Source organism: Manihot esculenta, chromosome 11 (genome assembly GCF_001659605.2).
Source record: "Manihot esculenta cultivar AM560-2 chromosome 11, M.esculenta_v8, whole genome shotgun sequence".
In the NCBI taxonomy this organism is placed as follows: domain Eukaryota; kingdom Viridiplantae; phylum Streptophyta; class Magnoliopsida; order Malpighiales; family Euphorbiaceae; genus Manihot; species Manihot esculenta.
In genome coordinates, this window is record NC_035171.2 from 8,787,198 (window position 1) to 8,809,690 (window position 22,493).

At 32.4% G+C, this 22,493-nt stretch overlaps 1 protein-coding gene across 1 annotated transcript; it reads right to left on the bottom strand.

The window, feature by feature from the left end:
* Positions 1–3,075: 3,075 nt before the first annotated feature.
* On the bottom strand, positions 3,076–10,463 carry LOC110626002 (pleiotropic drug resistance protein 1). The gene is made up of 24 exons (XM_021771725.2): positions 9,977–10,463; positions 9,599–9,719; positions 9,435–9,523; positions 9,240–9,324; positions 8,986–9,145; positions 8,815–8,891; positions 8,401–8,454; positions 8,220–8,310; positions 7,814–8,115; positions 7,421–7,702; positions 7,015–7,331; positions 6,744–6,904; positions 6,544–6,647; positions 6,302–6,458; positions 6,161–6,223; positions 5,968–6,083; positions 5,542–5,874; positions 5,000–5,290; positions 4,823–4,906; positions 4,586–4,719; positions 4,227–4,454; positions 3,962–4,133; positions 3,619–3,873; positions 3,076–3,533 (listed from the first exon to the last, which is right to left on the bottom strand). Exons 1-24 carry the CDS (start codon positions 10,333–10,335, stop codon positions 3,276–3,278), a joined length of 4,293 nt encoding a protein of 1,430 aa, XP_021627417.1. The 5' UTR covers positions 10,336–10,463; the 3' UTR covers positions 3,076–3,275.
* Between the last annotated feature and the right edge of the window lie 12,030 nt (positions 10,464–22,493).

Below are 22,493 nucleotides of genomic sequence, written 5' to 3' on the forward strand. Positions count from 1 at the left end.
AAGAGAGTAGGGAAGAGAAAAATCAACACAATGATTTATAGAGGTTCAGCTATCCAAGCCTACGTCCTCTCCTCAAGGTCCACTTGAGAGTTCAACTCTACTATCAAATCTTCTTTGGGTGAAGATCAAAACCCTTACAATCTTAGAGCAAGCCTTTGCTCTTTACAAATCTCCTTTTTCACTCAAGAGCAATTCTTTGCTCAATGCCACACTCACAACAACAGAATCTCTCAATCAACCTTTACTCACTCAGAGAAACCAACCAATTACAACTCAAAACAAGCTTTCAAGAAATCAATGCTTTGGCTCAAGGTTTTGAGAGAGAGAGAATAAAAATGCTGTAATCTCAATAAATATTTGCTTAGATGGTTGTTGTAACCTGACAACAACAAAAACAAGTTGTATTTATAGTTCATTCATAAATATGGCCGTTGGGGGTGTATTAAATGCAAATAGAGCCGTTTATGTTCAGAAATAACCGTTATACCGTGCCCAGAAAAACTCAGGTTCGGCGGCCTAAGCTTAGAGTTCGGCGGCCGAACCATTTGGGGCGAAGAAACTATTCCTTTAAAACTGAACTTTCGGCGGCCTAAACTCAATGTTCGGCGGCCGAACATGGTGGACTTTCGTTTCTGTTCCTCACTTTCGGAAGCCAAACTTTAGGCTTCGGAGGCAGACCCAAAACACACTTTCGGCGGCCGAAGGTTAAATGTTCGGCGGCCGAAGGTGTGGGACTTTCGTCTCTGTCCCTCACTTTCGGAAGCCGAAGGTTACACTTAGGGGGCTGGTTGAAAACCCACCTTCGGCGGCCGAAAGTCAATGTTCGGCGGCCGAACATAGGGGACTTTCGTTTCTGTCCCTCACTTTCGGAAGCCGAAGGTTACACTTAGGGGCTGGTTGAAAACCCACCTTCGGCGGCCGAAAGTCAATGTTCGGCGGCCGAACATAGGGGACTTTCGTTTCTGTCCCTGACTTTCGGAAGCCGAAAGATGACTTTAGGGGGGGCAAAAAATAATTCTTTAAATCTTTGAAAAATCATAACTTAGGCTGTAAAAATCCTTTTTTCAAACCGTTTGAACTTTTGCAACCTATATTTTTAGATCTTTCATTTTGATGAAAAATAAATTCAAAATCACTTCTTTTGGAAAATTTCATTTTGGTCCCTGAAAGTCAAGTACTTCAAAAAAAATGGCCATATCTAAAAGAACTTTTAGAAATGAAGAAACCCTTGAGCCATCACAATTAATTACTTGAAATTCACAATGAATAAAATGACAAGCATAATAAATAAAAATACTTTATGATCCCTTCCTTGTAGTATGCTTCCAAAATTGGCACTTTTCACTTTTGTGATTGAAGCAATATCATTTGTTTCAATAGGGACCTGCAAGCTCAATACAAACACTCTTGGAAATAATTAGTAGCACACCAATTGTTTATTAATCATCAAAACAAGGATTAGGACATTTAGGTCCAACAAACCTAAAATATCACATGGCATCCGTGATGCATGAACATGCTCAAAACTGATTTATTTATTTAAAAGCATAAGAGTTATTCCACTCACCTCTGGCTAGCTCTGACACTGACTGAAGCAGCTGACTCACTCCTGAAGTCCTCGGTTCCTCGGGTCCGAACCTACACAGGTGGACTCAAATGAGGGACCAATATACTATAACATGACTCTGAAAACATCCCCCAAAAACCCCCTAAAACATCATGAAACAACCATAGAAGAACATGCAAAGGAAGGCTGGACAGGGCACTTTTGGCGGTAGGTTCGGCGGCCGAAAGTCCCTCCAGAGCCGAAAGTCAGGCAGGTTCGGCGGCACCTTCGGCGGCCGAAACTCCCAGACAGAGGCGAAACTCATGCATGTTCGGCGGCTGAAACTCCCAGACAGAGACGAAAGTCTTCTTTCGGGGGCAAGCTTCGGCAGCCGAAGGCTGCCTCCACAAGAGGGTTCGGCGGCCGAAAGTCCCTTCGGCTGCCGAACCTGGTTTCTCCCAAAGGGCAGAAACTTGGTTCAAACATGCACAAATGCCTCCAACTCAAACCATCATGCATTTAGCTCAACCAAAACATGCATACAAGCTCCTAGGGGTCTCAAGCTACCTTAAACCCCAACTACAACACATCAAACATACATTTACAAGCCACATTGTTCATGAACATACATTTACCCATAAACATAAACATACCCTAAACATGTATTCTACCCCCATAGATCTACTTAAAACTTACTTAAAACATACAATGAGCTTAAGATCGGCTCTTACCTCTTGAAGATAGAGAGAGAGACGACCTAAAACTCGGAGGTGGGAGAGATTGGGTTCTTGAACCTCCAAGCTCCAAAACTTTGCTCAAAAGCTTAAATCTTCAAAACAAAGTTAAAACAAATGAAAAACTTGAAAGATCTAGAGGAAAAACATCAAAGATTGGTGAGGGACGGCGGAGAGCTCACCTTGGCCGAAAATGGGGAAAAACTCGCCCGTTTTCGGCTAAGGGACCCTTTTATAGTGGCTGACCAGGCCACGTTCGGGGGCCGAATGTGCCTCCGCATGCATGCCATGTTCGGCGGCCGAACTTGAGGTTCGGCGGCAGAACCTGGGCTCCCCTCACTTATGCCTTCGGGGGCCTAAGGCTCACCCGAAAAGCATGCATGTTCGGCGGCCGAACTTTGAGTTTCGGCGGCCGAACCTGAGCTTTCCTCCAAGGTTGTTTTTATTCAAAAACTCATTTCCTCTTTACTTAAAATCATCAAAAACACTAAAAAATTTCATAAAAACATGGTTTTACCCTTCTAGAGGTCTCCGACATCCGAAATTCCACCGGACGGTAGGAATTTCGATACCGGAGTCTAGCCGGGTATTACAAAGTCCCTGTCATATTACTTAATTTTCTGATATGTCTACATCGTTTTTTTTTTTAAATGAGAATTGAGAATTAAAAGAGTAGAATCTAATTTATCAATTTACTCAAATACACTTACTATCAGATTAAGTCTACGAGCGCCATATGTCTATGTTATTATCTTCTCTTTCACTTTTTTTTTTAAAGGGTTCTATACCAGAATTGAGATGAAAATATGAATCTCTTATTTATATGCACATACTGATATAGGGAAGTAAATCTTAAAATCGCTTAGATAAAGCGCTTAGTCTCAATGCATGAAAGCTAACCGGAGAATATCCGTAAATAAAAAACAAAAGTTCAACATTTTGGCATCTTGGTTACTAATACTTCCTTACAATAGCCTAGATAAAAGAAGATCTCTTTATCTCCTCTGGAAATTAAAGAACCTAATAGAAATAGCAAAAATAAAAGCAAAGAGAAGTGTAAACCCAAGAACCACAGCTGCAACCACTCCAATAAAATGATGGTTGATGCCATAATAATCTCTCACAAATTCTCCCACTGTTTGCCCTCCTTCAAGTATATGCTTCATGTCACCAAATTGAGATGTAATCAATCCGTACAATGTCCACGACACCGGATTTAACCAGTAGTACCATCTCCACCACACCGGCATCCTCTGTCATATGCATACACATGACGAAAATGGTTCAGTCCACAAGAAACAGAGAACTTCAAAGAATTACGGGTGGCTAACAACTTACAGTTCGAGGTATGATGAATCCTGAAAAGAGGTTCCATATTGTGTAAAATGCTGAAGAACTTATGGATGCAATGTGGTAGTTTGGCGTAGCGGCGACAGACATCATTCCGTAGTAGGTGAAGTACAGTAGTGTGAAGTACATGAAGAATATATACCACAGGAACTTAACAGCAGTCCATTCGTATCCGATCATGGCGTATGTCATAAGACCATAGACAACAGCTTGAACAAAAATGTATGGAAGCTCAACCAGGACCTGTAATAAAAGATGAATTTTTCTTATAAGAAGAGTCTGAACGTTCTGCAATGTAAGCAACTTCTTGAGATATTTAAAATTTTGTTACCTGTGCATATGCATAGGGCAAAGGTGAATACATTCCTGCAGCCCTTTCTCTATAGAAGACAGTTCTTTCAACCGCGACTACTGGCTGCACAGAGCCTGCATTTTGAACCCCAAGGAATTGCACTGCTGCATACATTGAACCAGCAGAGTTGAAAATGTCTTGCTCCTTTGACCTACAGGACATTAGAAGTGGGAATAAGAAAACAAGGTAGCAGCAAATGGTATATGAACTATTAAAACTGTTCTGGTATTAGTATGTAGCTTACGTTTTGGAGCCAAGACCCCAGAACATTGTTCCGAACATCATTGCTATAATGGTCGTGAACAGAAATCTTACGGCAGTATATGGCGGATTTCGCCAGTAAGACAAACGTTGCTTCCATAAACAAGCTATACATTGGGTGAAAAATGACTGTGAGTACTGTGTAGGGAAATAGAGGTCCTTAGAGCCAGGAGCTGGTCTGCTTAATTCCTCAATAGTTGCTTTGTTTCTCCTGAAACATGTGCCATTATCAGCAACAAATTTAAGAACGAACTTCAATCTATGGTTCTGCTATGGGAAACATTAAAGCAGGTGGAAGACTCTTCTTTTTAACTGATTTAGTTCACTGGTAATGAACATTACCGGTAAAGTTCTGAATTCTTGTAAATGGCAGCAAAATCAACCCCTAAAGACAACTCTTGTGCAGAACTGGAAACTTCCAACATCCAGGTTGCTGGATTATAACCATCTTGAATTTTTTCCACTCCTTCGATTTCCTAGATGATAAGAACAATAACTGAATTAGCACGAATTCAATTTGCAAAAAGAAAGGAGGTGCTTATAGATATGGATTTTCTTTTTTCTTTTTTTTTTTTTTACCTCAAAGTAGTTAATTAGATGGCCTGACTGCCGACCCAATGGCCCTACATAAATCTCTTCTCCTCCTCGCTTCATAAGGAATAGCTGCATTGCCACGACAAACAAATCACATTAATATGTGATAAAGACGCACATCAATAACACCAAAGTTCGTTATTAATTTGAAAAAATCCTTACCTCATCAAAAGCTTCAAATATGTCAATGCTTGGCTGATGGATGGTGCACACAACAGTTCTACCTGTGTCCACAGTGTTTCTAACTGTTCTCATCACAATTGCAGCAGCTCTTGCATCTAGTCCTGAAGTTGGCTCGTCCATGAATATTATAGAGGGGTTTGCTACTAGTTCAACTGCAATGGTTAGCCGCTTCCGCTGTTCAGTAGACAGACCGTTCACCCCAGGCAACCCGACTAGTGCTTGCCTTAGTGGATTCAGCTCCACAAGCTCCATGACTTCTTCAACGAACATCTGCATCGAAATTTTTCAAGATGAAGTTAATTGCATTGCAGCAGTTAGAATGCATTCAAGATATTGAAATCATTTTTCACTAGCATTTTCACAAAGATAAAGTAAGTTGCTTGAAATTTGACAAAGTGACTAGCTACAGGATACCAATGCCCTCTGAACCATGAAAGCTGGTGTGCGAGCCCAAAGAAAACAAGACTAAGAGTGATGATCTTCAAAGCATAAAAAGTAGCCTTCTAGTCTAGATCCTTTACCTTTCTGGTTTCAGAGTTGACTTCTTTGGGTAGACGAAGCCAAGCTGAGTACAGTAAGGACTCATAGACTGTAACATGTGGAGAATGGATGTCATTTTGCTCACAGTATCCTGAAATTCTAGCAAAGGTTTCTTGCTTCTTTGGATACCCAGAAATTCTGATGTCCCCCTCAATATATCCACCTGTTTTTCTGCCCGCCAGCACATCCATCAGAGTGGTTTTACCAGCACCACTAACACCCATTAAAGCTGTGAGAACACCTGGCCTGAAAGCACCACTTACACCCTTCAAAAGCACCAACTTATCATCGAGAACTCCCTGATTTTTCATTTCCTGCAAGTTCAAGTTAACAATGTCAAGTTCTATTATTCTTTTGCCCACGTCACGAGGAAAGAAATATTTGTCAGTTTTCCTAACTTTTGATACCTGGGGCATGTCAACGGAGTATATAACATTATCAAACGTGATGGAATGTGGCTCAAATGGAAGAACCATTCCTTTTTTCTTATGTTTTGCCTCATTAATCCCACTTGTTCCATCCTCTGGACGTAAAATGAACTTGTTAAGATGACAACTAGTAGGAAAATATGAAAATGATTAATACCAATGCATCTGTTACCTGTGTTGGTTCTCTCACTGTGTTCAGGCTCATCAGATATAACAGCCTGTGGCTTATCAAATGCTGCCAAAAATTACTAGCAAGACATCAGTGTAAGCTCTCATTTCAGGAAGTGTGAATTTAAACGACAATGATACTCACGGTTAAGGTAAGTGAGAGCAAGAGTGAAACATATGTTGAATACTATTATGAATCCAGCCAATGCACCTACTCCTAACCAAAACCAATGTGCTTGAGGAAAGAAACCACGACTTTTCAACACTTGAACTCCCAATGATTCTGTTGAGTTTGGTGGAATCTGTATTTTAAAATTAAATTTAGACACTTCTTGGTCGTTGAGAAGTAAGAACACAAATATAGAATGGCAAGTTCAAGACTATTACGTGACTCCAGCTTTTTCCTAGAAACTCATTTGCGACTATTGCATTCTGCCCATACATCATTGGTGATATCCAGTAGCCCCATATCCACCATTTCTTAATGTCATCTGCAGCATCAAACAGAGAAAAAAGATATTATTTATTCATGTTTACTTTGAGAGAGATTAATCAGTCAAGAACACTTATCTACTAATTATATATACCTCGTGACAGGATCACGCCACCTAATGCAAAAATTATAAGTAGTGCAAATGACCCGAATGTGTTAGCTACAATCATATTCCTTCCAGCTGCAGCAATGAATCGGAATAGTGCAGAGGCCATCTGGTTAACAAATAAGAGTAGAATGTACTGCTTGAGCAACCTGCAGTGACAGAGTTTTGTCTCAGTTGGATCATGATAAATTTCTTTACATAATTCTAATCAACCTAGGTTATTTTTCTTGTTCTTGGTATTTTTTCTTCTGCTTCTTACCTTACAACATTAGGATCAAATCCAATAGGGTAATAAGTGAGTAACACCCAAACAGCAACTTCAAAAAATGTAATAGGAATTTTAAGAATCCATGTAGGAAGAGAATATGCCCATGAAGGATAGAATAGGAGGTCCCTTTGCTTGTAAAACACTGGAAGCTTTGCAACAGTCATAGATAGCTCTGACATACCATTGAACATGATCATGATCACAGTAAAGAATAAAGCACCCAAATAAATTCCTCCACCATTGAGATCATTTCGATGCATATTAGTTCGCAGGAAAAGTGTCATAGCAATGATTCCCATCAGTGAAAGCTAGTGGCAAAAACAGAGAGGAAATTGTTATAACATATGCAGAATTTGAAAGTAAAAAATAGGAAAACGTAAATTGTTTTAACCATTACTTGGAAGAGCTTGAAAAAATAGACAAATGAGTTCCTCTTCATAAGCAAATACTCTCTTGACAAGCAAGCTTTAAGTAGTTCCATTTTTCCAACACCATACTTTCCAGTTGCCAAAGCAGCTGGGTGGCTCTTGGATTTATCAAATGGGGTAGAAAGCTCCTGTCCAATTCTTCGACCCACAGCATATGATTGAAATGCCTCAACAAACTCCTGGACTGTGACAAAACTGTAAGGCTGATCTTTATGTGCCCAGTACTGCTTCTGATCTTTCCTTGATGTCACCTGCAATGAGTTCAATATTCATAAGCATCATGAAACTGCATATATATGCTCTTCTCAAAGAATATGATATTGTCACAAAAGGACAGGAAAAACTTCCACAATTATGCTTACTTCTTGCAAGAAATCAGCTACACCTTTTCTTTCAGGACACTTGAATCCCATGTGCTCGAAAAAGCCAAGCACATCTTCACGAGGACCCTGGTACACAATCTGGCCATCCGATAGCAGAATAATGTCATCAAATAGGTCATAAGTCTCTGGTGCTGGCTGAAGGAGAGAAATGACAGCAGTTCCATTAAGAATGTGAACGGTTTGCCTCAGTGAGTTCACAATCTGGAAAGTTGTTGAACTGTCCAAGCCAGTAGAGATCTCATCCATAAAAAGTGCCTTTGATGGACCAACGAGCATTTCACCTTTCAAATTGATCATTGAAGGTTTCATTTCACATGCTTATTTGAAAGTTTGAATGAAAATTCTCTTATTTGGCATTAGAAACAGACTGGTGCATACTATTTACCTGTTGTAACACGCTTCCTTTGTCCTCCAGAGATACCCCTCAACATGTCATCTCCTACCATGGTATCTGCACAGACTTCTAATCCTAAAATCTGCAAGATTAAACGGAAAATACATTAAATGTATTTTTAATAGTTCCTAAAATTCCTTTATTATATTATGGCACTCTGTGATGATAATACCTTCAAAATATAATCTGTGACCACACTAGACTCTTGTCCTTCTATAGCTGCAGCCTGCAACACAAGAAAGTTGACAAGATGAAAATCAATCCCCATAGTGTAGCTTGTTCTAGGATGGTAACTCATTCACTATAATCTTAATTCAAGTCAATTACTTAGAGAACAGATAAAAAAAAAAAAGTTACAGATTATGGTTGCCATGTTTATGTCCTCATATCAGCATAAGGAAAAATTATTTCATGCAACCATTGTATGTACAGCGGTTGCATGGTAACCATTGATTATGGCGGCACGTATATAGAACCCACTATGATCAATGGCTCCGTTATACGTACAACTGTTATATTATAAAATTTCTCCAGCAAAGGGTTCCAGACTAGGCTACGTTTTTGTCGCTAATGATTCTGCCCATACCTTCATGAAAACATCAATATCTGGATCAGGTTTAATGTTTGATGCTTTCTCTCTTCTAGATAACTCAGCCAGCATCTCTGCAAATTGCCAAAATCTTTCGATTATTAGTCCCAATCAGATCATATATAGGTCATTAAATTATGTTATAGAAGAAAAGACTTGTAATCTAACCATGTTGCCATCCAACCCCTTGGCATCTGGCAGAAAATGCCAAAGTTTCCCTCACAGTCATTTCTCCTATATGAAGATCATGTTGACTAATATAGGCAGCCGTCTTCTGTGGTATAAATTCATTTATCCCATGTCCATTGTAAGTCACACTACCAGACAACTGCAAGAGAAATTAAAAATTTAAAGTTTAAACATGGGAACCCAAGTTTTAAAAAGTCTGAATTTTAATCAAAAGCGATAAAATGTATCGCCACCTTCAAATCAGGATCAAGCTTTCCAGCCAATGCCAGCAAAAGGGTGGTCTTTCCAGAACTTGGAGGACCCAAAAGTAAAGTCATTCTGGAAAATATGCATGCCCAAAAGAAACAATTAGAAATGAAACAGAACATTCTCACGACAAATTAATTAGGGTAGACTGAGAAATCAGAGTCAGATTATGCTTTTCTCACCTTGATGGCTTGATGACTCCACTAACATCCTTAAGGATAGTTAATGGTTTCTTTCTACTTGGAAGGATATGAAGAGAGTTCAAACAACCCTTTAAATCGAAGAAAAAGTTAATTTATCAGCAAATTAGAAAGGCGACATTGTTCAAATCTCTGCAAGTGACTACCTCTATTATGTTAACGCAGAAGTTGACGAATGTAGGTAAAGCTCTGTTTCCTACAAAAGCTTCTGCTTCGACATTTAGATTCTCAAATCGAACTTCGACTTTTGGGAGTTCAATTCCAACCCTGCAACACCAAGAAGCAAGAGAAATAAATAAAGAAATATCAAGGAAGATGATCATGAGAAGAAGAGCTTACCACCAAAGTAAGAATTTCAAAACCCATGAAATTTATACATTTGGTGTTAGCGGGGTATGTGTGTTTTTTTTTTTTTTTTTTAATTGTAACAAGAAAGAATATTTAGTACCGCATATGGGACTTACCATTAATAAAATGTTGTGTTGAAAAATTTCTCAAAAACCAAGAACTAGTAAAATGTTTACCTATCAATTCTCCTCCTGAGCTTCAACAAGAACTTCTCATTATCCTCTTCAGCAACTTTAACCAACCTCTCCAGCAAACGCTGTCTATCATGGAAACCAAGAGCATCCACATCAATTTCATTAGCTCCACCTTTTGATACACTAACCAATATACCTTTCCTCAGACGATCATAAGTTGGCAGCTTTTCAAGAGCAGCCCATTTGAGAGCTTCCTCATCATCTTCTTCTCTACAAGACTTAGAGAAAGCTTCACAAGTATCTGTTCTCCATACAAAAGAGTTTTGAAAACTATTGTTTCTCCATATAAAAGAGTTTCTCTTGAAGCTGTTACTGGCTCTATAGTGGTCGGCGCCCTCCATGGACGAGCTAGGTTAGAAGAAAACAGTTGCTAGTTTAGCAACAACAAGAGCCAAAACCCAGATGTTGTTTATTATTTATATGGAGTTTAGAGGAGCTAGAAGTGCAAATGCAGTGCATTTCTGGGAGAGCAGCAGATGAGCTATTATTTATAGAGAAGTTTTTACCAAAACCCTGTCCATAGTAACTGGTATAGAGTTGGCTGGTTTTGACTAGTAGTCAAATTAGATGATTATTTTTTGGGAAGATATCCAGAGAGGAAATGCATGGAGGTGACAGGGACGATAGAAAGTGACAAATTAGTAGTAAAAAAAATTACAATGTGATTAAAATAAAGCGTAGCAGAAGCTAAAGGAATCAGTTCCAAGTGGGGATGCGGACATTGCAGAATCCAGGAAATCAAGTATGGTGTCGAGATTGTAAAAGATGCTTCAGGCTTCACCAGTTTTCGAGTTGAATTTCATAATCTCAATGCGTTTGTTTATGGGGACTTTGGTGACTCTCATCTCCATGAGCTGGCTTGGCTGTGTGTTTTCATATGTTTACTTAATTTGATGGCCATGTTCCTACTTCTGCTACTTTGTGTTTGGATTGATGGAAAAGAGAAAGAAAAGTAAGGGTATGGAAGATACAAGTTGAAAGTGTTATTCTTTCTTGTTTGGGAAAAAAGAAAATAAAGTTGAAAAGAAAAACAATCACTTTCTTTTTTCTTTTAGTTTTGTTTCTGTTGCCAAACAGAGTGCTAAGTTCCCAGCTCATTATTTAGCGAAAGAAGGAGAATGGCTAAGCGAGAATGTGAATGGATTATGGATGACATATTCCCAATGCACAAGACGTTCCTTTGACCTTTGTCTCTTCGTTAATACTGTTGCTGTCACAAACAAATTACCACGTGACTTCACGTGTTATATATTAAAATAATACTAATCATATTAGTATATCAATTCATTGATATCAATTTAAAAAAATTATTATTTAATTTTTATATTAAAGAAAATTTTACTAATTAATTTTTTAATTTTAAAAAATTTATTAAAATGTTTTTAAATTTTTAAAAAATTTATTAATTAATTTTTTTTATTAGTTTTAATCTTTAAATATTATAAAAAAATTAAAATATTTTTAATATAAACAGATTAATTAATAAATTTTTTAAAAATTTAAAAAATTAATTAATAAATTTTTTAAAATTATAAAAACTAAATAATAAAATATTTAACAAGAAATTAATGACTAGACATTTTAAAATATTTATAACGTTATTTATATTTTTAAAATTAAAATATTAATCAGTATACATATATAAATTAAAGTCATTTCAAATGCTGAAAATTCTCGAATTTAATTTTAATTTAATAATATTTTAAAGTATACATATATAAATTTCAAAAGATAAAATAATTAAAAATAGTCAATTTTTTTCGCATTTTATCAATTATGGCCTTTATTTTTAATTTTATTTAATTTAACTTAATTTTAAATGTTAATATTAATTATAGTCAGGACGTTGATTAGAATATAAATTTACTGACATGTCCAGTCCAGTCAGCTCAATTTTTGTTTTAGACCCACACTCTAATTCATAATTAATTTGAAAAATGGTTGTGTTTTGGGTATCTACTAAAAAAAATTTGGAGTATGGTCTCACAATTATAAAAATAGAAAAATTATTATTTAATTTATATGATATAAAAGAAATTATTGGTTAATTTTTAAATTTTAAAAAATATATTAAAATATTTATGAAAATTTTAAAATATATTAATTAGTCATTTTATTAATTTTAATTATTAAGTATTAAAAAATATTTAAATATTTTTAATATAAATAGACTAATTAATAAATATTTTTATAAAAATTAATTTTTTTAATTATATAAATTAAATATTAAAATATTTAATAATTAAAATTAACATACAGATTAATTAGTATGTTTTTAATAATTTTGAAATATTTTAAAGTATTTTTTAAAATTAAAAGATTATTTGGTGAGTTTTTATATGCAACAGACATTAATAATAATTTTTTTTTATAAAAAACTCTTTTTCGAAAATTATTTTAATTTAATATTTATTATTTTAATTGTATATGCAACAGACATTAATAATAATCTTTTGTTTTTTTTAATTTTAATTGTATTTATTATTTTAATTAATAATTACTTTTTACAAAAATTATTTTAATTTAATATTTACTATTAATACTTAATATATTCATAATTGATATTATAAAATTTATTATATTATTTTCCTTATTTAAAATATAATTTTTATATTTTTAATAATAAAAAATTATGTAAAAATTTAGATTTTAAATATTATAAAAATATTAATGATTATTTTTAATGAATGTGATAAAAATGATTGTTATTTATAAAAATAAATATTTATATGTAGTTTACAAATCATAAGAATGAAATTTATAATTAATTTATCTAATTAAATTTTTATTACATTTAAATTGATTCTAAATAAATAAATTTTTTTACGAATAGAAATAATTAAATTCTATTAATAAAATTTAATTTTTTTTAAAAGAAATGTATACTAAACAAGAATTTTATATTATCTGAATTACACATGTCAATATAATTTATATTACAATTAAATTACTGATTATAGTTAATACTAAATTTTAAAATTAGACTAAATAAATTATACAAAATTAAATGCAAAAAATATTTAACTATTTATAGCTATTTTACGATTTTAAAATATTATACATGTTAAAATTTTTATAAAATAATAAATTATAATTTTTTATTTAAAACTAAATTATAATAAGGTTAGACAAAAATGAGTTTCATTAAATTTTTATATACAACTATTGCATTATTGCTGATATAAATTTTAGGGATGAGAATTTGGTCGGTCCGATTCAAAATAAAATTAAATCAAATAAATTAAAAATTAAAATTTTTGTATTTATTTAAATTGAAGTCTCGGAGTGCTTATTTTTTATCTTTTATTTTTAGTATTTTAAAATTTAATTAAAATATTTTAATTTTATTATGATTTAATCTATTTATATTATTAAAAATAATATATTATTATTGTTCTATTTGATTTTTTTATTTTTTTAATTAAAATTAAATTAAATTAAAATAATTAAAATTTTTAAAATTAAAAATTAAATTAATTTAAATCGAGATGTATAAAAAATTAAATTAAAATTTTAAATTAATTCAAACGAATCAAGCGTTATCGTTTCGGATAATATACTCTTTTTAAATTATGATAATAATATATAATTATTGAGTGGAATCAGTTGGTGGTCGGAGAAATTAAAAACATTATTATTCTATAAGAATCATTCAACAAACGACTCTATTATTTTCTATAATAATCTAAGACTCCATCTTGGCTGGAATCGGCCATCATTGTAATTAACAACTGCAGGACAAGAAATAATTGCAACTTTAATTTCTTTTTAATTTAATGTTTATATAAATTAATTATACTTATTATCACAATAATGTTATATTTATATTTAATGATTTTGTTTGTGCTTAATAATTTTGTTAAAAAAAAGAAAAAGACAGGAAGTAATTATCGACTTGAGAGTAATTTTTCTTATATTTTTCGTTTGGATTTTTGTCAGGTGTTCTTTCTAGGCCCCTTTGCGGAGGGAAGGGAAGGAAAGTTGTGTTTGTTTTGCTTGAACTGTATTCAATTCATTGGGAAAATTTTGATCTAATTAAATTAATTTAAAATTTTATTTTTATTTTTATTTTTTTTATTTAATTTAGTTTTTTTTTTTTAAATAACTAATTCAGTTAAATTTTATTTTAATAAAAAAATTAATAAAATCGAAATAAATTGATTAGGGAATTATTATATAATTTTTAATAATATAAAGAAATTAGATTATAAATAAAACTAAAATATTTTAATTAAATTTTAAAATATTAAAATAAAGTAAAAACATAAATTTATTAATCAAATTGAACATTGATTCAATTTAAATTGATTTATATTTAAAATTAATTTAATTTAATTTTTATAAATATTAAAATTTTAAATTAAACTGTCTATATACTCATTTTTAATTATTATTTCTGTAGCCTCTTTATATTAAGAGCATGTTGATTTGTGCGAATCGAGTGCATAATTGAGAAACTTTTCTGGAATTTATTCTAGATTTGGTTACACTTGATCTGGATACACTTTCTTCAGTAATTGATTGCATGTAGATCAGGAATTCGGTAGAATAAGCGCCAAAGTTGGAATGCATTCAAAGAGTGCCTCTACACTTAGGGATGTCAGGCGGGCGGGTTTTCACGGGTACTCAATCCGCCCAAACCCTATTAGGACGGATTTGGATTTTTGCAAAACGGATTTGGGTGGATTCGGGTTTGAAAAATTTTACCCGTCTCGGATTCGGGTAGGTTTCGGAATTAGACTATCGAATACCCGTTACCCGAACTCGATTAGTATATAACAAAACTAACCCTAACCCTAACCCTAACCCATAATTCCCAATCGGCCTCTCTCCTCGACTTCATTGATGACTGCCGGCCACATCGCCTTTCTCTCCCTAATGACGATAAATCTTCTTTTCCCTCAGTCATCAATATCTCATTCTCTCTCCAGTCGGTAACATCTCCCACAGTCCCCTCTCTCCCCCATTTCACTGACGAGTGCCGGCAGCCCAATCGACACCGGCGATGTCTCCTTTCTCTCCCCAGTCTATGATAAATCTTCTCTCTCCCCATATCTCATTCTCTCTCTCCAGTGGCCACATCTCCCACTTCTCAGTCGGAGACAACTCTTCCCTTTCCCCTACTTCACCGATGACTGCTGGAGATAACCCTTGCCTCTCCACAATCGGCGTCGGCGACATCTCCTTTGGTTGGAATTCTCTTCAGGTTTGCAATCAAATTTTTTGATAATCAAAGGTCTTTTATGTGCATATTGTTAAAAAATTTTTAGTTGCTATTAAAGAATTTTAGGATTTATAAACTATTAATTTGATTATTTGGATATTTGCTATTTGATTATTGTTCTCCAATATTTCTCTAATATTTCTACTGCTGGGTTGTGCATATCTTAAGGATAGTTTTAAGTTGAATAGATAATTGAGGTTGATATTCAGGTTGTGCTTCTAATTCAGGGTTTGATATTTGGGTTATCAGATCTAAATTTTTAAATTTTTTTCATTAAATTGAATTTAAAAAAATCGGGTTCGGCAGGGTTCGGGTATTGTACGGGTATTGTTAAATGGATTTGGAACGGTTACGGATAATAAAATTAAAATACTAAACGGATTTGGGACGGGTTCGAAAATTTTATATATAATCGGGTTCGGATTTGGGTACCCTCAATTTCGCGGGTACCCTATCCGTTTACATCTCTATCTACAGTTACATGAGACCGTTAAGCATTCAGTCCTTTGAATTTAAAATTATATTTAATTAAATAAATTAAAAATTAAAATTTTAATATTTATAAAAATTCAATTAAATTATTTTTATAAAAAATCAAATTAAATTAAATTAATTCAATTTGATGGGTTTAAATTTTTAATAAATTTTTAATATTTTAATTTTAATTTTTAATATTTTAAAATTTAATTAAAATATTTTAATTTTAATTATAATTTAATTCTTTTATATTATTAAAAATAATATACTATTATCACTAATCGATTTGATTTGATATTTTTAATTTTTTATCATTAAAATCGAATTGAATTAAAATAATTAAAATTTTTAAAATTAAAAATTAAAATAAATTAAAATAAATAAAAAATTAAATTAAATTTCTAAATTAATTCAATTTATCCATTTTTTGGTTTGTATCGAATATTGACATTCAAGATAAAATTCAGCTAGCTCATGATTTCTGTAGTTTTCATCTAACTGTTGAAAAAAAATAATTAATTTCATCAAAGCAGAACAATAGGTAGAAAGAAGAGAGAAAAGAGTTTTTTCTATTATTCTAATTATTATGAAAAAAATCAATTTCATCAAACTAGAAGCAAAAGAATCACAAGTAGAAAGAAAATGGTGGGAAAGATGATGTTCGAGAATAAATGTTTAGAAATTTAGGAAAAAAAGTTGAATTAAAATTGATAAGAAAAAACGACATAATTGAAAATTTTAAAAAGAAAAAAATATAAAAAAATAAAAATAAAAATATTTTTAAAGAAGAGAGATAAACTTAAAAAAGAAGGTATATGTATATAGATATATAGTATTTATTTTTTTTAAATAATATATCATATATTTATTTTATAATTTAAAAATTGAAACGATTCGTTTTGTAAAATTAAATAAATTTTGTATTACTACATATCTTCAACTGTATGTATATAATTAATATACAATTCTTCAGCCGATTTAATCTCTCATCGGAGTTTTAATCGCAGTGGTTAGCTGTCACGCGCACATGTGAAAAACATTCAGGTGTCTTATTTTATGGATTGGTCACGTGTGCCAACCCACCCACCATCATCTTGTTCTCGGATCTAGAGGACCTTATATCAACTTTATCCATTAAATAGAATCCTTTTCTGTCTGCTGTTATTAACACGTTTTCCTATAAATTTTAAATTTAATATTTTTTTAAGCTCAATTTATTCAAAATCCATCGATAACTAATTGAAAATTGTAATTGTAAAAGAAATAAATATGTATATAAAGCTAAACACAACAATTACACTTAAAAAGAGTTGATGTATAATTCACACTTAGAATTAATGTAACATTTATATTTAATAGGAGTAAAGTATATTAATTTTAATATAATTGATATTGTTTCAATTTTATTTAATAATAAATTTATAAAATAATAAAAAAATATCGGATGATTTGATGAATAAAATCTTTAATAGCTAAATCAGTAAAAACTCCAAAGTAAATTTAGAGAAAAGGTAAGATAACTCACATATTTAAGAGTTGATCCTTTAAATAGCTCGTTGGTAGTCTTATGTAGAATTTGGATTTTATAATTGAGTATCAATAGGATAAAAAAAATTGAGTTCCAGTAGGATTTTAGTCGAGAATGGGCATTGAAAGCCTTTTTAGAGAGGTTCATTCATACTTCTTGGGCCTTTAAAAGTTCCTATATTAGTATCATTAGTCTTCTCCATCTGTCCATAAATTTTTAGGTTATAGAAATCTCTTTTTTTTTGTACCGTGCTATTGCATTACTTTTTAAAAATACTATGTTGGGAAAATGAGGGATTATTCCCCCACTTTCTTTGCTCATTTTCTATATAAAGAGGGTGTGTGTGGCTCATTTGTTCCACATCAACTTTTAAATCTTCTTCGTCTCTTGCTTTTGTGTTTTCTCTCGGTCGTCGATTTTAAGAGCTTCTTTTTCGTGTTTTTTGTGCTTCTTTGCTAAAGGTATTCTCTTTATATTTATTTTTAAGTTTTTGTTGTGAGTTTTTTTTTTTTGGGGTTATTTCAATCTTTGGGGTTTAATGTTACTTGAAAATTTTTAATTTCGGTCATTCGACAACACTTTTTGATTTTTCGATGACACTTTTTAATTTTTCGACAAAGGTTTTCAGTCCTCTGGCAACTGTCCACGAATTTTTAGGTTATAAAAATCTCTTTTCTTTGTACCGTGCTATTGCATTACTTTTTAAGAATACTATGTTGGGAAAATGAGGGATTATTCCCCCCACTTTCATTGCTCATTTTCTATATAAAGAGGGTGTGTGTGGCTCATTTGTTCCACATCAACTTTTAAATCTTCTTCGTCTCTTGCTTTTGTGTTTTCTCTCGGTCGTCGGTTTTAAGAGCTTGTTTTTCGTGTTTTTTGTGCTTCTTTGCTAAAGGTATTCTCTTTATATTTATTTTTAAGTTTTTGTTGTGAGTTTTTTTTTTTTTTTGGGGTTATTTCAATCTTTGGGGTTTAATGTTACTTGAAAATTTTTAGTTTTCGGTCCTTCGACAACACTTTTTGATTTTTCGATGACACTTTTTAATTTTTCGACAAAAGTTTTCAGTCCTCTAGCAACTGTCCATGAATTTTTAGGTTATAGAAATCTCTTTTCTTTGTACCGTGCTATTACATTACTTTTTAAGAATACTATGTTGGGAGAATGAGGGATTATTCCCCCACTTTCTTTGCTTATTTTCTAAATAAAGAGGGTGTGTGTATAGAGAAAAGGGTTTTTGTATTATTTACTGAACGTATTACAAAAGCTTATATAATGTCTACAACTAACTAAATACAATATAAGTATATAGCTATAACTCAAATACTAAAAATAAGTATACCGCTATAACTCAAATACTAAAAATAAGTATACAGCTATAACTCAAATACTAAAAATAGATAAAACTGTTATAGTTAGTCTTTATCCTTAATATCTACAACTAACTAAATACAAGATAAGTATACAGCTATAACTCAAATACTTAAAAATAGATAAAACTGTTATAGTTAGTCTTTATCCTTAATAGTGTGTGGCTCATTTGTTCCACATCAACTTTTAAATCTTCTTCGTCTCTTGCTTTTGTGTTTTCTCTCGGTCGTCGATTTTAAGAGCTTGTTTTTCGTGTTTTTTGTGCTTCTTTGCTAAAGGTATTCTCTTTATATTTATTTTTAAGTTTTTGTTGTGAGTTTTTTTTTTTTTGGGTTATTTCAATCTTTGGGGTTTAATGTTACTTGAAAATTTTTAGTTTTCGGTCATTCGACAACACTTTTTGATTTTTCGATGACACTTTTTAATTTTTCGACAAAGGTTTTCAGTCCTCTGGTAACTGTCCACGAATTTTTAGGTTATAGAAATCTCTTTTCTTTGTACCATGCTATTGCATTACTTTTTAAGAATACTATGTTGGGAAAATGAGGGATTATTCCCCCCACTTTCTTTGCTCATTTTCTATATAAAGAGGGTGTGTGGCTCATTTGTTCCACATCAACTTTTAAATCTTCTTCGTCTCTTGCTTTTGTGTTTTCTCTCGGTCGTCGGTTTTAAGAGCTTGTTTTTCGTGTTTTTTGTGCTTCTTTGCTAAAGGTATTCTCTTTATATTTATTTTTAAGTTTTTGTTGTGAGTTTTTTTTTTTTTTGGGTTATTTCAATCTTTGGGGTTTAATGTTATTTGGAAATTTTTAGTTTTCAGTCCTTCGACAACACTTTTTGATTTTTCGATGACACTTTTAATTTTTCGACAAAGGTTTTCAGTCCTCTGGCAACTGTCCATGAATTTTTAGGTTATAGAAATCTCTTTTCTTTGTACCGTGCTATTGCATTACTTTTTAAGAATACTATGTTGGGAAAATGAGGGATTATTCCCCCACTTTCTTTGCTCATTTTCTATATAAAGAGGGTGTGTGTGGCTCATTTGTTCCACATCAACTTTTAAATCTTCTTCGTCTCTTGCTTTTGTGTTTTCTCTCGGTCGTCGGTTTTAAGAGCTTGTTTTTCGTGTTTTTTGTGCTTCTTTGCTAAAGGTATTCTCTTTATATTTATTTTTAAGTTTTTGTTGTGAGTTTTTTTTTTTGGGTTATTTCAATCTTTGGGGTTTAATGTTACTTGAAAATTTTTAGTTTTCGGTCCTTCGACAACACTTTTTGATTTTTCGATGACACTTTTTAATTTTTCGACAAAGGTTTTCAGTCCTCTGGCAACTGTCCATGAATTTTTAGGTTATAGAAATCTCTTTTCTTTGTACCGTGCTATTGCATTACTTTTTAAGAATACTATGTTGGGAAAATGAGGGATTATTCCCCCACTTTCTTTGCTCATTTTCTATATAAAGAGGGTGTGTGTGGCTCATTTGTTCCACATCAACTTTTAAATCTTCTTCGTCTCTTGCTTTTGTGTTTTCTCTCGGTCGTCGGTTTTAAGAGCTTGTTTTTCGTGTTTTTTGTGCTTCTTTGTTAAAGGTATTCTCTTTATATTTATTTTTAAGTTTTTGTTGTGAGTTTTTTTTTTTTTGGGTTATTTCAATCTTTGGGGTTTAATGTTACTTGAAAATTTTTAGTTTTCGGTCATTCGACAACACTTTTTGATTTTTCGATGACACTTTTTAATTTTTCGACAAAGGTTTTCAGTCCTCTGGCAACTGTCCATGAATTTTTAGGTTATAGAAATCTCTTTTCTTTGTACCGTGCTATTGCATTACTTTTTAAGAATACTATGTTGGGAAAATGAGGGATTATTCCCCCACTTTCTTTGCTCATTTTCTATATAAAGAGGGTGTGTGTGGCTCATTTGTTCCACATCAACTTTTAAATCTTCTTCGTCTCTTGCTTTTGTGTTTTCTCTCGGTCGTCGGTTTTAAGAGCTTGTTTTTCGTGTTTTTTGTGCTTCTTTGCTAAAGGTATTCTCTTTATATTTATTTTTAAGTTTTTGTTGTGAGTTTTTTTTTTTTTTGGGTTATTTCAATCTTTGGGGTTTAATGTTACTTGAAAATTTTTAGTTTTCGGTCCTTCGACAACACTTTTTGATTTTTCGATGACACTTTTTAATTTTTCGACAAAGGTTTTCAGTCCTCTGGCAACTGTCCATGAATTTTTAGGTTATAGAAATCTATTTTCTTTGTACCGTGCTATTGCATTACTTTTTAAGAATACTATGTTGGGAAAATGAGGGATTATTCCCCCACTTTCTTTGCTCATTTTCTATATAAAGAGGGTGTGTGTGGCTCATTTGTTCCACATCAACTTTTAAATCTTCTTCGTCTCTTGCTTTTGTGTTTTCTCTCGGTCGTCGGTTTTAAGAGCTTGTTTTTCGTGTTTTTTGTGCTTCTTTGCTAAAGGTATTCTCTTTATATTTATTTTTAAGTTTTTGTTGTGAGTTTTTTTTTTTTTTGGTTATTTCAATCTTTGGGGTTTAATGTTACTTGAAAATTTTTAGTTTTCGGTCCTTCGACAACACTTTTTGATTTTTCGATGACACTTTTTAATTTTTCGACAAAGGTTTTCAGTCCTCTGGCAACTGTCCATGAATTTTTAGGTTATAGAAATCTCTTTTCTTTGTACCGTGCTATTGCATTACTTTTTAAGAATACTATGTTGGGAAAATGAGGGATTATTCCCCCACTTTCTTTGCTCATTTTCTATATAAAGAGGGTGTGTGTGGCTCATTTGTTCCACATCAACTTTTAAATCTTCTTCGTCTCTAGCTTTTGTGTTTTCTCTCGGTCGTCGGTTTTAAGAGCTTGTTTTTCGTGTTTTTTGTGCTTCTTTGTTAAAGGTATTCTCTTTATATTTATTTTTAAGTTTTTGTTGTGAGTTTTTTTTTTTTTTGGGTTATTTCAATCTTTGGGGTTTAATGTTACTTGAAAATTTTTAGTTTTCGGTCATTCGACAACACTTTTTGATTTTTCGATGACACTTTTTAATTTTTCGACAAAGGTTTTCAGTCCTCTGGCAACTGTCCATGAATTTTTAGGTTATAGAAATCTCTTTTCTTTGTACCGTGCTATTGCATTACTTTTTAAGAATACTATGTTGGGAAAATGAGGGATTATTCCCCCACTTTCTTTGCTCATTTTCTATATAAAGAGGGTGTGTGTGGCTCATTTGTTCCACATCAACTTTTAAATCTTCTTCGTCTCTTGCTTTTGTGTTTTCTCTCGGTCGTCGGTTTTAAGAGCTTGTTTTTCGTGTTTTTTGTGCTTCTTTGCTAAAGGTATTCTCTTTATATTTATTTTTAAGTTTTTGTTGTGAGTTTTTTTTTTTGGGTTATTTCAATCTTTGGGGTTTAATGTTACTTGAAAATTTTTAGTTTTCGGTCCTTCGACAACACTTTTTGATTTTTCGATGACACTTTTTAATTTTTCGACAAAGGTTTTCAGTCCTCTGGCAACTGTCCATGAATTTTTAGGTTATAGAAATCTCTTTTCTTTGTACCGTGCTATTGCATTACTTTTTAAGAATACTATGTTGGGAAAATGAGGGATTATTCCCCCACTTTCTTTGCACATTTTCTATATAAAGAGAGTGTGTGTGGCTCATTTGTTCCACATCAACTTTTAAATCTTCTTCGTCTCTTGCTTTTGTGTTTTCTCTCGGTCGTCGGTTTTAAGAGCTTGTTTTTCGTGTTTTTTGTGCTTCTTTGTTAAAGGTATTCTCTTTATATTTATTTTTAAGTTTTTGTTGTGAGTTTTTTTTTTTTTGGGTTATTTCAATCTTTGGGGTTTAATGTTACTTGAAAATTTTTAGTTTTCGGTCCTTCGACAACACTTTTTGAT

Coding starts and splice junctions, on each gene's coding strand:
- LOC110626002 (XM_021771725.2), bottom strand. CDS start 10,335: ATGGAGGGCGCCGACCACTATAGAGCCAGTAACAGCTTCAAGAGAAAC. Junction 8,116..8,219: donor AAGGAAGCGTGTTACAACAG/GTAAATAGTATG, acceptor TCAATTTGAAAG/GTGAAATGCTCGTTGGTCCA. Junction 6,084..6,160: donor CAGTGAGAGAACCAACACAG/GTAACAGATGCA, acceptor TTTTACGTCCAG/AGGATGGAACAAGTGGGATT.